General features: G+C 50.4%; 1 protein-coding gene across 1 annotated transcript in view; it reads left to right on the forward strand.

Annotated features, from left to right (window-relative positions):
• ppfibp2b (PPFIA binding protein 2b) overlaps positions 1-10,935 on the forward strand; it is a 51,947-nt gene extending 41,012 nt beyond the window's left edge. The window contains 13 exon segments of the mRNA XM_067233933.1: positions 486-560; positions 1,769-1,829; positions 2,050-2,088; positions 2,557-2,692; positions 5,068-5,203; positions 5,494-5,622; positions 5,840-5,990; positions 7,023-7,134; positions 7,288-7,376; positions 7,698-7,820; positions 8,202-8,327; positions 8,768-8,956; positions 9,826-10,935. Coding sequence (XP_067090034.1) covers positions 486-560; positions 1,769-1,829; positions 2,050-2,088; positions 2,557-2,692; positions 5,068-5,203; positions 5,494-5,622; positions 5,840-5,990; positions 7,023-7,134; positions 7,288-7,376; positions 7,698-7,820; positions 8,202-8,327; positions 8,768-8,956; positions 9,826-10,014 — 1,555 coding nt within the window. The 3' untranslated portion in view covers positions 10,015-10,935.
• Positions 10,936-12,227: the final 1,292 nt, after the last annotated feature.

The raw sequence follows: 12,227 nt of genomic DNA on the forward strand, positions 1-12,227 counted from the left end.
CTCTTTCTATCATGGATCAGCCACCAAAGTCAAAACAGCGAAAACAAAGATTCAGTGATAACGATATTGATGTATTTGTTCATGAGTTAACAGCTCATTTAAATATTATATAAGGCCGGAATTCCACACCGACCCAAAAATAATGCATCCAGGTTTACGCCACCCAAAAATAATGCATCCAGGTTTACGCCTGCTTTTAAGAGGCACAGAATTTTCACCGCAACATAGAGGTGCACTTTCACGGGCGGTTTTTGTACATACCGCAGAATACTGAATTATGTGCGAGAGAGAGAGAGAGAGAGAGAGAGAGAGAGTTAAGAAGCAGAAGTTGATTTCCCCAAGGTGTTTTTGTTGTGGTCTGTCTGTAAATTAGATCCTCTTGGGACAAACAAGGTTGAATTAGTGTAAAGTCTGTCTGTCTCCCCCACCCCCCTCCCCCCACCCCCCTCCCCCCACCCCCCTCCCCCCACCCCCCTCTCTCCTAGCTGTCGAAGTTTCCAGACCTCCATGGAGATGTCCCTGGTTTCCCCTGGAGATGGAGGCTACCACAGCACAGCCTGGTAGGTAGATGAGAGGCAGGCAGAGAGGGAGGCAGGCAAAGAGACAGACAGAGAGGCACTCAGAGGGAGGCATAGAGGCAGGCAGAGAGACATGCAGGCAGAGACGCAGGCAGGCAGAGAGGCACTCAGAGGGAGGCAGAGAGGGAGGCAGAGCGGTACTCAGAGGGAGGCAGAGAGGGAGGCAGAGCGGTACTCAGAGGGAGGCAGAGAGGGAGGCAGAGAGGGAGGCAGAGCGGTACTCAGAGGGAGGCAGAGAGGGAGGCAGAGCGGTACTCAGAGGGAGGCAGAGAGGGAGGCAGAGCGGTACTCAGAGGGAGGCAGAGAGGGAGGCAGAGCGGTACTCAGAGGGAGGCAGAGAGGCGGGCAGAGCGGTACTCAGAGGGAGGCAGAGAGGGAGGCAGAGCGGTACTCAGAGGGAGGCAGAGAGGCGGGCAGAGCGGTACTCAGAGGGAGGCAGAGAGGGAGGCAGAGCGGTACTCAGAGGGAGGCAGAGAGGGAGGCAGAGCGGTACTCAGAGGGAGGCAGAGAGGGAGGCAGAGCGGTACTCAGAGGGAGGCAGAGAGGGAGGCAGAGCGGTACTCAGAGGGAGGCAGAGAGGGAGGCAGAGCGGTACTCAGAGGGAGGCAGAGAGGCGGGCAGAGCGGTACTCAGAGGGAGGCAGAGAGGGAGGCAGAGCGGTACTCAGAGGGAGGCAGAGAGGCGGGCAGAGCGGTACTCAGAGGGAGGCAGAGAGGGAGGCAGAGCGGTACTCAGAGGGAGGCAGAGAGGCGGGCAGGGACCTTTGTTTGTTCTCAGTTAGGGACGATGGGGTGGGAGTGGAGGGTGGATTAGAGAGTGGTGTCTTTCCTGTCACTGCAATGTCCCCACCTCACACACACACACGCAAACACACACGCAAACGCACACGCACACACCCACCCTCCTTGTTCTGTACACACTGTCAATTCTGTTCAGGTAGCAGTCATGCACAGTGTCATGCAGACCCCTGAACCAGCCATACCAAAACCAGCTCTAACAGAACTACAACCAGCTATACCATACCACAGCCAGTGGTATTAATGACTGACAGCAAAACACAGATCGTCTAAAACTAGAGATCATTGTACACGCATCAGTCCGTACACACACAACATAACTGTTCTTTGTGACTTTCTGGTTGAACTATGTGTTTATGTGTCTGTCTGTGTGTGTGTGTGTCTTCCTGAAAGGTCACGGCCACGGATGCTGTCCAGCAGCTTAGAGGAGCTACAAAGCGGCTCGTTACCAAAGGTGCGTTTGATCTACTTCCTGTCTTCTCTCGGTCGCCGCTTTACTAATGCAAATATTGAGTTGCTATCTTTACTAGCTTTTGTTAGTCGCTGTACTAACAGTGTGTGTGTGTGCGCGCCTGCCTGTGTGTGCGTGCATGTATGTGTGTGTGTGTGTGTGTGTGTGCATGTGTGTGTGTGCTTACATTCTCTGTTCCATGCGCTACCCCGCCTGCCTCTAGCATGAAGCTGAACCGGTCCATCTCGTACCCGACTCTGAGGTATTTCACACTGCGTGACGTCACAGACAGCTAACCCCCTGACCTTTGACTTTTCACCCTGCCCACTCGCCTGTCCCATGTGACCTGTACTTGGCCAATGGTTCACCTGCTCCTGTCAGCTGCAGTCTGGGTCACACCCGCCAGCACCAGACCCCAGCCCTCTCTCTCGGCCCTCTGCCTGCCGTCTCCTAAACGCTAGTGACGGCCACGCCAAGACAATAACATGAACTATAGCATGAACTTCATATCAGTTGGAATAGAACAGACTGGGAAAATATGGTTTTTCGAGCCAGGCCAAAGTCTGGAACCCAGTTATGTAACACGGCAAGAGATATGAATCTCTAAATAATACAAGATAATGTGCTAGATATTTCTTTTTAAAATAATTTTCGCGATTGAGGCTCCGCAGTTAGATGAGACTTGTTCTGCTGTTCCTGCCACCTCCCCCCCCCCTCCCTCCCTCTCCAGAATCTCCCCCAGGAGATGAACAAGTACCAGACTCTCCCAGGGAAGCTGTCGCGACGGGAGGTGAACGGCCAGAGGGAGAAGTACTCGCCCGTCCAGCTTTCTCCTGTGGAGAGCGACGACAATGACTACAACCTGAGTGAGTCGGCACTTCACAGCCAAGATGCCATTTTGGGTCTGTGGGTTATCTGTAACCAGAAGCTACTTCTGGTTGTAGACAGTGTGTAATAGCAGAATCGTCACTGAAGGTTTTGGGACGTGTTGTTTAGGTATATTTATCTGCATTTTTGGTCAGATCAAAGTCATTTTAAGGAAGGGACTTCGAATGTCAGGAACTTAGAAGTGTAGTGTTCTCCAGTTTGGGTCCTTCTAACAACAGACTGGTTGGCATGAGGGTGTTTATACTTCTTTTTCCTCTGTTTACTAACCTTCCTCCTTCTCCTCTCCATCTCTCCTCTGTCCTGCCTCCCTCCCTGCTTGTCTGTCTGCCTGTCTGACTGTCCTGCCTGTCTGTCTGACTATCCTGTCTGTCTATCGTCGTGTGTGTGTCTGCATGTCTGTCTATCTGTGTGTCTGTCTCTGTTTCTGCCTACGTGTGTCTGTCTATCTGTCTGTCTGTCTTTCTATGAGTCTGTCTGCCTGGCTGTCTGTCTCTCTGTCTATGTGCTCTCTCTCTGCTTGCTGCTTAATCTCTGGCTGAAGATCGCTGTCGGAGTGCCAGTGCTCCAGCCCTGGGTACTGTATAGTACTGTATACTTACACTGTAGTACTGTACAGTTCTGTATACTGACCCTGTAGAACTGTGTAGTACTGTATACTTACACTATAGTACTGTATAGTACTGTATACCTATACAATAGTACTGTGGAGGACTGTATAGTACTGTATACTTACACTATAGTACTGTACAGTTATGTATATATACACCATAGCACTGTATAGTTCTGTACTGTATATATATACTATAGTACTGTGTAGTACAGTATACATCCACTATAGTACTGTAAAATACTGCACAGTACTGTATATGTCCACTATAGCACTGTATAGTACTTTATACATACACTTTAGGACTGTACAGTGCTGTATACAGACACTATAGTACACAGCACATACAGCACACTAGCACACACAGCACAGACTAGCACACACTAGCAGACACAGCACAGACTAGCACACACTAGCAGACACAGCACAGACTAGCACACACTAGCACACACAGCACACACTAGCAGACACAGCACAGACTAGCACACACAGCACATACAGCACACACTAGCAGACACAGCACAGACTAGCACACACAGCACACACAGCACACACTAGCACACACAGCACACACTAGCAGACACAGCACAGACTAGCACACACAGCACATACAGCACAGACTAGCAGACACAGCACAGACTAGCACACACAGCACACACAGCACACACTAGCACACACAGCACACACTAGCACACAGCACACATGAGCACACAGCACACACTAGCAGACACAGCAAAGACTAGCACACACAGCACACACAGCAAACACTAGCACACACAGCACAGACTAGCACACACAGCACAGACTAGCAAACACAGCACACACTAGCACACAGCACACATGAGCACACAGCACACACTAGCAGACACAGCACAGACTAGCACACACAGCACACACAGCAAACACTAGCACACACAGCACAGACTAGCACATACAGCACAGACTAGCAAACACAGCACACACTAGCACATAGCACACATGAGCACACAGCACAGACTAGCAAACACAGCACACACTAGCACACACGAGCAGAGTGGAACTTTAGTTATGTTTATTAGGACCCTCAGTGAGTCAAAGCCTGTTGTAGAGCATTTGCCTGCAGATTTAGAGGTCACAGGTTCAAATCCCCCATGTGCATTTCTTTGAGATAGGAGAGAACCAGACGAGAGGTGTGTGGACGTGAGGGGTGCATGCTGGGCTCAGACACTGAATCAACCCGAAGGAACACTCTCTGTAAACAAACATGGATGCATAGTGACATTCCTCTGACTCATTCCAGAGTCACATTCCAGGGTATTAAACGATATCAAAACAGGCGAGGGAGATTCGCCCTTCTTCCAAGACGTACTCAGTGAATACTCAGCCGATAAAGATGATCATCTCGACACAGAGTGTAATTATGGACATAAGCAGGCTTTGGTGCACTCTGTCTGCGGTGATTAACACTTCCCTCTCTCCCCGCCTCCTCCCTCCATGCTAACTCCTGCTCAGGGTCTCGAGGGAGACTTGATCTGTTTGAAGTCGGTGGGTACTGCATGGATATGCACACTCTCTACTGCGTATTATACAGACCTGACACTTAGTTATTGACCTCACATCCTCACTGAAGGGGGTTGGGAGGGGTGCGGGTGGAAGGGGGTATTACAGCCTAGACTGTTTCAGATGATCTTGGAGACACGAGCTGCTCCTAGCCAGCGCGATGCTCGGTTGTGTCGTGTTGATGTGCGGTCTTCCCGTGTGCTCCAGGGAGGCCAGAGGGTCTGGGCGAGGCGCTGCTGTCCGACCTGTCCCCTCTGTCTTCGGGGCTGGACTCTGGACAGCACTCCCCCGTCTCCCCGGAGAACAGGAAGAGCACTAGGGGCATCAGGAAGCTGTGGGGGAAGTGAGTGCTGCCAACACACATGAGCACAGGCGGACGCACACGCTTACACACAAACACACTCACACACAAACACACACACACAGGCAGATACACACCATTCAAAAACATACACACATGCATATTCATACACACACACACACACAGGTGGACACACACCAATGCAAGTACACGTGCTTACAAATCTATATACACAAACACACACACATTCACGCACACACTGATTCAGACACACACTGACACACGGGCACACGCTTTCCACCGCATCCATCCATCTATCTGTTCGGACCCAGGATCCGCCGTAGCCAATCAGGAAGCATGCCGGGGGAGGAGCCAGACATGGGGGAGTTCCGAAGGGGCGGGTTCAGAGCCACAGCTGGCCCCAGATTGGCCCGGGCCAAAGATGCGCTCTCTTTGCTGAGGTATGCCTAATCTGTACAGCCTGTATACTGACCCTGTTCTGTGCTCTGTTTTCTTCCGTATATATATATATATATATATATATATATTCTGTGTCCTAGTTCTGCTTGGTTCAGTGCAGGAGTCCTCCTAGGGTAGTTATGAGATCTGGCTCACTAGGCTGTGTTTAACCTGATCTCACGCCTGACTGTGTGTGTGCGTGTATGTATGTATCTCCAGAGACCAGAAGACGCCCTTCTCTAGATGGACAACAGACCAGGTGTGTGATTGGCTGTCAGAGTCTGGGCTTGGCCAATACGTGCAGCTGGCTCGCCACTGGGTCACCAGCGGACAGACCCTCCTCTCCGCCACTCCTCAGGACCTGGAGAAGGTACACACAGATAAACACACATGCACATATTCTGTATATACACACACACACAACCATATATGACAGGGTCTGGTGAAAAGAGGCCGTTGTCGGCATACAGCATTGTCCGCAACTTCTTTTTGGGACGTTTTTCCTTTTCTTGCATATTACGAAAGTTAAAGTGTCCAGTCACTCTATGATAAACAACATGTTTAAGGTCTCTAAATTCTGGTCATTTGTTGCCTGTTGAGCTCAGCTTCCTGTCGAGTTTTGGACACGTGATACAGAGGGTGTTTGATTTGCATCTTTGGTTTCCATCGGCTACACTATTGTATGAAGTTTCAGTTGAAAGCCCCATACACACATGCACAGACACACATGAACACACACGTGAATATGCACACAGAGACACATACACACTCACCTACCTCCATACAGGACTGTGAAATCTCCATTTGTTTAGCTGTCGAAGCAATGACAGGGTCCGCCCCTACCCTCAGGGCTTCCTATCCCGTCCCTGTTCTGCTCTATCTGTCCAATCACAGTCTAGTTCCACCTGTCAGTCTGGTTCTGGTCTCCAGTTCGTTTCACCTGCCATCCCCTATCTGCAGGTGGAGCTGATATACACATCCTCAATCATACTTTACTCAGACACAGGTCTCCATGACAACACCATATCAGTGTGCCCAGATTGTTCATAGTACAGCTTGATGATGCTTTTGTGAGAATCTTGGGATTGTGAAAAATGGTTTAACCCCAGTGATACCAGCTCAAGTTGATGAGTGAATTTAAGAGGTTTAATTAATCTGTATGTGGATGAAAAGCATCCATCAAGTATTGACTGTGTGTGCTTGTGTGTGTGTGTGTGCATGTGTGCGTGTGTATCTGTGTGTGTGTGTGCATGTGTGCCTATGTATGCATGTGTCCATGTGTGTGTATGTGTGTGTCTGCGTCTGCATACGCTTGTGTGTGTATGAATGTGTATGTGTATGCATGCGTGTGTGTATGCGTGGGGGTGTGTGTGTGTGTGTGTGAATATGTGTGTGTGACCAGGAGCTGGGCATCAAGAACCCTCTCCACAGGAAGAAGGTGCAGCTGGCTGTCAAGTCTCTGAGCACCAGACAGGCTGAGAAGTCGTCCGAGTTGGACCACGTCTGGGTCACGCGTATGTAAACAAACAAACGAAAGGACATCTCGTTCGTTGAGCAGACACTTTTATCCAACGCCACATACAAATAGCATACATAGCGAGGTTGGCTTGCTGTGGTTTTGAATGCTGAGGTGCTGAGGGCTGTGTGTGTGTGTGTTCTGTGTGCAGGCTGGCTGGATGACATCGGCCTGCCCCAGTACAAGGACCAGTTCCACGAGAGCCGTGTGGATGGCAGGGTGCTGCAGTACCTCACCGTGGTAAAGCACATCGCTCACTGTCTCTGGGGTTCACACCCGCAACGCATTTAGATCATTCCGGATCGGTGTGTTGAGTACTCGGGAGATTTGATGCACTGCGATGACTAAAATTGTTCATTGTTTATTAAGCGAATAATCGGAAAACGCGGCGCACATTCAAGTGTTTGCCGAGTCGTCTAAGCATCAAGCCTCCCGTCTAGGAGAACGTTGCTGCCCTCTCCTCTTTCATCTCCCACAGTCACAAGACTCAACAGTCACACCTGGACTGACCCTCCTCTCCACCCCTCCCCTCTGCCCTCCTCTCCACCCCTCCGCCCCCAGAATGACCTGCTGTTCCTGAAAGTCACCAGCCAGCTCCACCACCTCAGCATCAAGTGTGCCATCCACGTCCTCCACGTCAACAAGTTCGACCCCCACTGCCTCAAGCGCAGACCGGGGGACGAGGTGAGGCCAGGAGGGGTGTGTGTGTGTCATAGGCGGAAATCCCGGGGGGGGGACAGGGGGGATACGACCCCCCCATCCTGGGAAAAATATAATTTGTCCCCCCCAATAAATCACTGTAAACATAACTATGTAATTTCAATAATATTAATAATACGCAATGAAAGTGCTTTGCTGATTAAGGACACAATGGCACTTTTTTAATGTGCTATGTGTTACAGCAGTAATTTTGGAGTCCCCCTCAGGAATTGCTCTTGAGAAAATGTCATATAATTGACACTGACTCGAATGTATTTTGATGTTATTGTGTGCTTACAATGAAAAAGAGAGTGTTAATGTCTGAGGTGACTGTATGCACCCCCCCCCCCCCCCCCCCCGCCTCAGAACAAGACATCCCCGTCGGAGGTGGTGCAGTGGTCCAACCACAGGGTGATGGAGTGGCTGAGGTCTGTGGACCTGGCGGAGTACGCCCCCAACCTGAGGGGCAGCGGCGTGCACGGGGGGCTCATTGTAAGTGTGTGTGTGAGAGAGAGAGAGAGAGAGAGAGAGAGAGAGACAGAGAGAGAGAGAGAGAGAGAGAGAGACAGAGAGAGAGAGAGAGAGAGAGAGAGGAGAGAGAGAGAGAGAGAGAGAGAGAGAGAGAGAGAGAGAGAGAGAGAGAGAGAGAGAGAGAGAGAGAGAGAGAATGTATAGGGATTGAAAGTGATAAAAAAAAAATGATGAGATAGAAAGACAGAAGTTTGGGACAATCAAGAGAGAGAGGCACCAAGCAGAAGAAAGCAGAAAAGAGAGAGACAGAAAGAGGTCGTGCTTGGCATGAACGCAAAGCAGCCATCTGACCTTTGACCTTTTCATAAACTCGTCCACGTGTATCTGTTCTGCACCGACCCGCCCCCGTCCGGCGCAATGTCCTCCGTATGAAATCCACCTGTTTCAACCCGCCGTCCTAGATCCTGGAGCCTCGCTTCAACTCGGACACGCTGGCCATGCTGCTGAACATCCCGCCCCAGAAGACCCTGCTGAGGAGGCACCTGGGCACCAACTTCAGCTCCCTGGTGGGCTCCTCCGCCCAGCTGGAGAAGAGGGACTACCTGGAGGCCACGGGACACAGCCCCCTCAGCACCACGGCCAAGGTCAAGGTGAGAGACGCAGGCCCTCAGCACCACAGATAAGAGACACAGCCCTCCGCCACAAGGCCCTCCGCCACACGGCCCTCCGCCACACAGCTACGGTTAAGGTGAGAAGAGAGAGGAGCCTTCACGCAGACCAACTCACACTCGTCCTCTCTCTGTGTCTCTCATCTCTCCTCCGATTCCCTTTTCATCCATCTCTCTCTCATACGCACACACACACGCGCGCGCTCTCTCTCCCTCACCACCTTCCATATCTCCCCCCCCTCCCCCGCCCTCCGCGCTCCAGAGAGACAGAAAAAATGAGTCCTCCTCTGTGCGGTACTCAGGGCTGAGCCCTGGGGCCCGGGAGGGACCCGGCGAGGCCGAGATAGCATCACCCACACGGTCAGCACACACGCAGCTTAGACGACACGTGTGGAGGCTCCAGGCCCGGCGCTCTCAGTGTGTCTGGATGGAAGTGATGATCTCAGGTCTATTTTTCTGCACGCTCGGGAATCTCCCGTAAGCTGCACAGGGTAGATAACCCGTCCCCAGGGGGTCTGGCATTCATGTTGATGCTTACGAGGGAGCTTAATTCTTTGTGTGTGTGTGTGTGTGTGTGTCTGGGTTTCCTCAGCACATTTACTTTTACATGTGTGTTAACTTCTATGTCTCTCTCTGTGACTGTCTGTCTGTTTCCCTGTCTCTTTCCCTCTCTCTCTCTCTCTCTCTCTCTCTCTCTCTCTCTCTCTCTCTCTCTCTCTCTCTCTCTCTCTCTCTCTCTTTCCCTCTCTCTCTCTCTCTTTCCCTCTCTCTCTCTCTCTCTCTCTCTTTCTGTCTATTTGTCTCCCTATCTCTCTCTGCCTGTCTCTCTCTCTCTGTCTCCCTCTCTCCAGCCTAAGAAGTTGGGGTTCTCGACATTGAGGCGGCGGAAGTCGGACGACTCCACCGATTACATCTGCCCTCTGGAGAGCCAGGCCCAGGCCAACGGCTCCCAGCGGCCCTACGCAGGCTTCCGGGGCCTCAGCCCCATCCTGGATCGTGACCCGGACAGGCGGGAGCAGGTGGGACACGACGACAGCTGAACCCGTCACACACCCCCACGGCGCCCATGCTTCTCATCAGCCAATCAAGCCATCTCTGCTTGCAGCCAATAACAACCCCTCCTCAACTACCCCTCGTACCCTCACCCCCCCCCCCCCCTTCCCAGACCACTCCCCCTGGATCGTCAGATCCTGGCAGACAACGCTCCTCACCTTCCGTGGGTGCACTTGATTTAGCGTTTGACCGACCTACTCTACTTGGTGCCATCAATCTAAAATGTTAGCTAAATCAAGCAATCAATCAAACTAATATACCTGTGGGTATAAGATGTTACTGGCTTATTGAACATCAAACACAGCCACAACACCCTTCCCTATGTGCCATCATCTAACCCCCTGCTACTGAACTGCAACACACAGGACACTGGGTAGATGTGGGCTCATGTAGCCTACAACTCCCACAAACCCCCACTGCAATCCCAGTGTAGTTTAATAGAGCCTACATATCCCATATTCCATGATGATCTTGCACCTGGCCTCTGTAATACAACCGTATGAATCATACCACTGTTGTGAACAATGTGCAACATAGAAATGTTTATTTTATTTATTTAAGATATAGCAGTGTAACAATTGTAGATATTCCCAACCAGTAGAAAAGTACAATATTGTTTGTCCGACATATATATATATATTGAGCTTATGCAATATTTGCATATGGAGGGATTTATTTAATATATATATATATATATATATATACATGGATCAACAAAAAACGCACAGATAATTGTCTAACTGTGCATGTTTTGACAGATTGGGATTTTGCACTGTTATTTTCATATTAATTGACTGTTATAGTATTTTTTATAATCAAAGATCATGCTTCAAGAAAAGAAGCTCAAGTTGTCATGTGACTCTGTACATACCTTTATTCAAAAACACCAATAAAAATCCTAAGTGTGACACTGTTTTATTTTTTTTCACCATTCCAAACACACACCATCTCAATACTTTTTTATCTCACTCAAGAAAGGGAGTATATAGACAAAAATGCAAGGATTACAATCTTTCTCTTCTCATGATGTCCATTCAATACACCAAGCAGACATGTCTGGAACTGTAGGCTGTGTCGAGAGACTGCTTCAGTAACACACACCATCCTCTAACCTGCTGTCATCCTCATCAGCACTCACCTCCATGATCCACTCAGAGCCATCTGAGCCAAGATGGCCGCCTGCATGTGGGAGGAAGCAGATTCCTCCCAGCATGCACCCTGGGTGGTCAGGGTGCCCCACCCTCAAATATACATACTATACACACCCCAAAGTGTACTACTGTGTGCTTGCGTGTGTGTGTGTGTGTGTGTGTAATGTGGGACCTGTTACAGGTGGTGATCACAGAGGGTACAGTGCTGCAGATAGAAGCTCTGTCTGATGGCATCAACAACCTCACCGTGAGTAGAACCCTTCTCAACTGTCATCCCACCTCTCAGATTAACCAGGTAAACAGGAAACTGTCTTGAGTTCAGCTGTAACCCAAATTCCATCCTTCCTGACCCACACTACTACACTTCTCCACTGTATTCGACAGGGTAAAAAACAGTTGCAAAGTGCTTTAGTCAGTAATCCCAGCCCTCCAGCATCTATAGGCCAGTTCACACTGCCAAAACCAACATCAACAGCCAACAGTTATTGGGTTGTGTTTGTTTGGTGTGGCATGCCTGTTGCCATTTGTTGGGGCAGTGAAAAAGACAGTTTTCTTTCCAAACCCAACAGCCAACAGTGGAATGTTTGGTGTTTGTCAGTGTTTGTTGAACATTGTTGAGGCAGTGTAAACTGGCCTTTGATATCAAAGCAGTAGGGTTATAGCTAGGTTGTAGAGGCTTGCAGCTAACCCCGGCCTCCCCGCCCCTCTCCAGTACCTGCTGAGCCGAGACCAGGTGGTGAAGGAGCGGAGACGCACCCAGACGGCGCTGGTCTGAGGCCGCGGCTCACCCACTAACCTGCCAGCCAATCACAGAGAAGGAACCCGTCACAGCCTCACACCCCCAGCCCCCTAACTCCTGGAGCCGTCGTGACCAGCGGAACTGACCACTTTCCTGACCTCACCTCCCAATGCCTTTACCCCCCAATGCTTTGCCCTCACAATGCCCTCACTATGCCCTCACTTCACTGCCCTCACCTCACAGCCCTCACCTCACAATGCCCTTATCACAACATGCCCTGTACCTTGTGTCTATGTAGCCACTGGTGAGG

Source organism: Osmerus mordax, chromosome 4 (genome assembly GCF_038355195.1).
Source record: "Osmerus mordax isolate fOsmMor3 chromosome 4, fOsmMor3.pri, whole genome shotgun sequence".
In the NCBI taxonomy this organism is placed as follows: Eukaryota; Metazoa; Chordata; class Actinopteri; order Osmeriformes; family Osmeridae; genus Osmerus; species Osmerus mordax.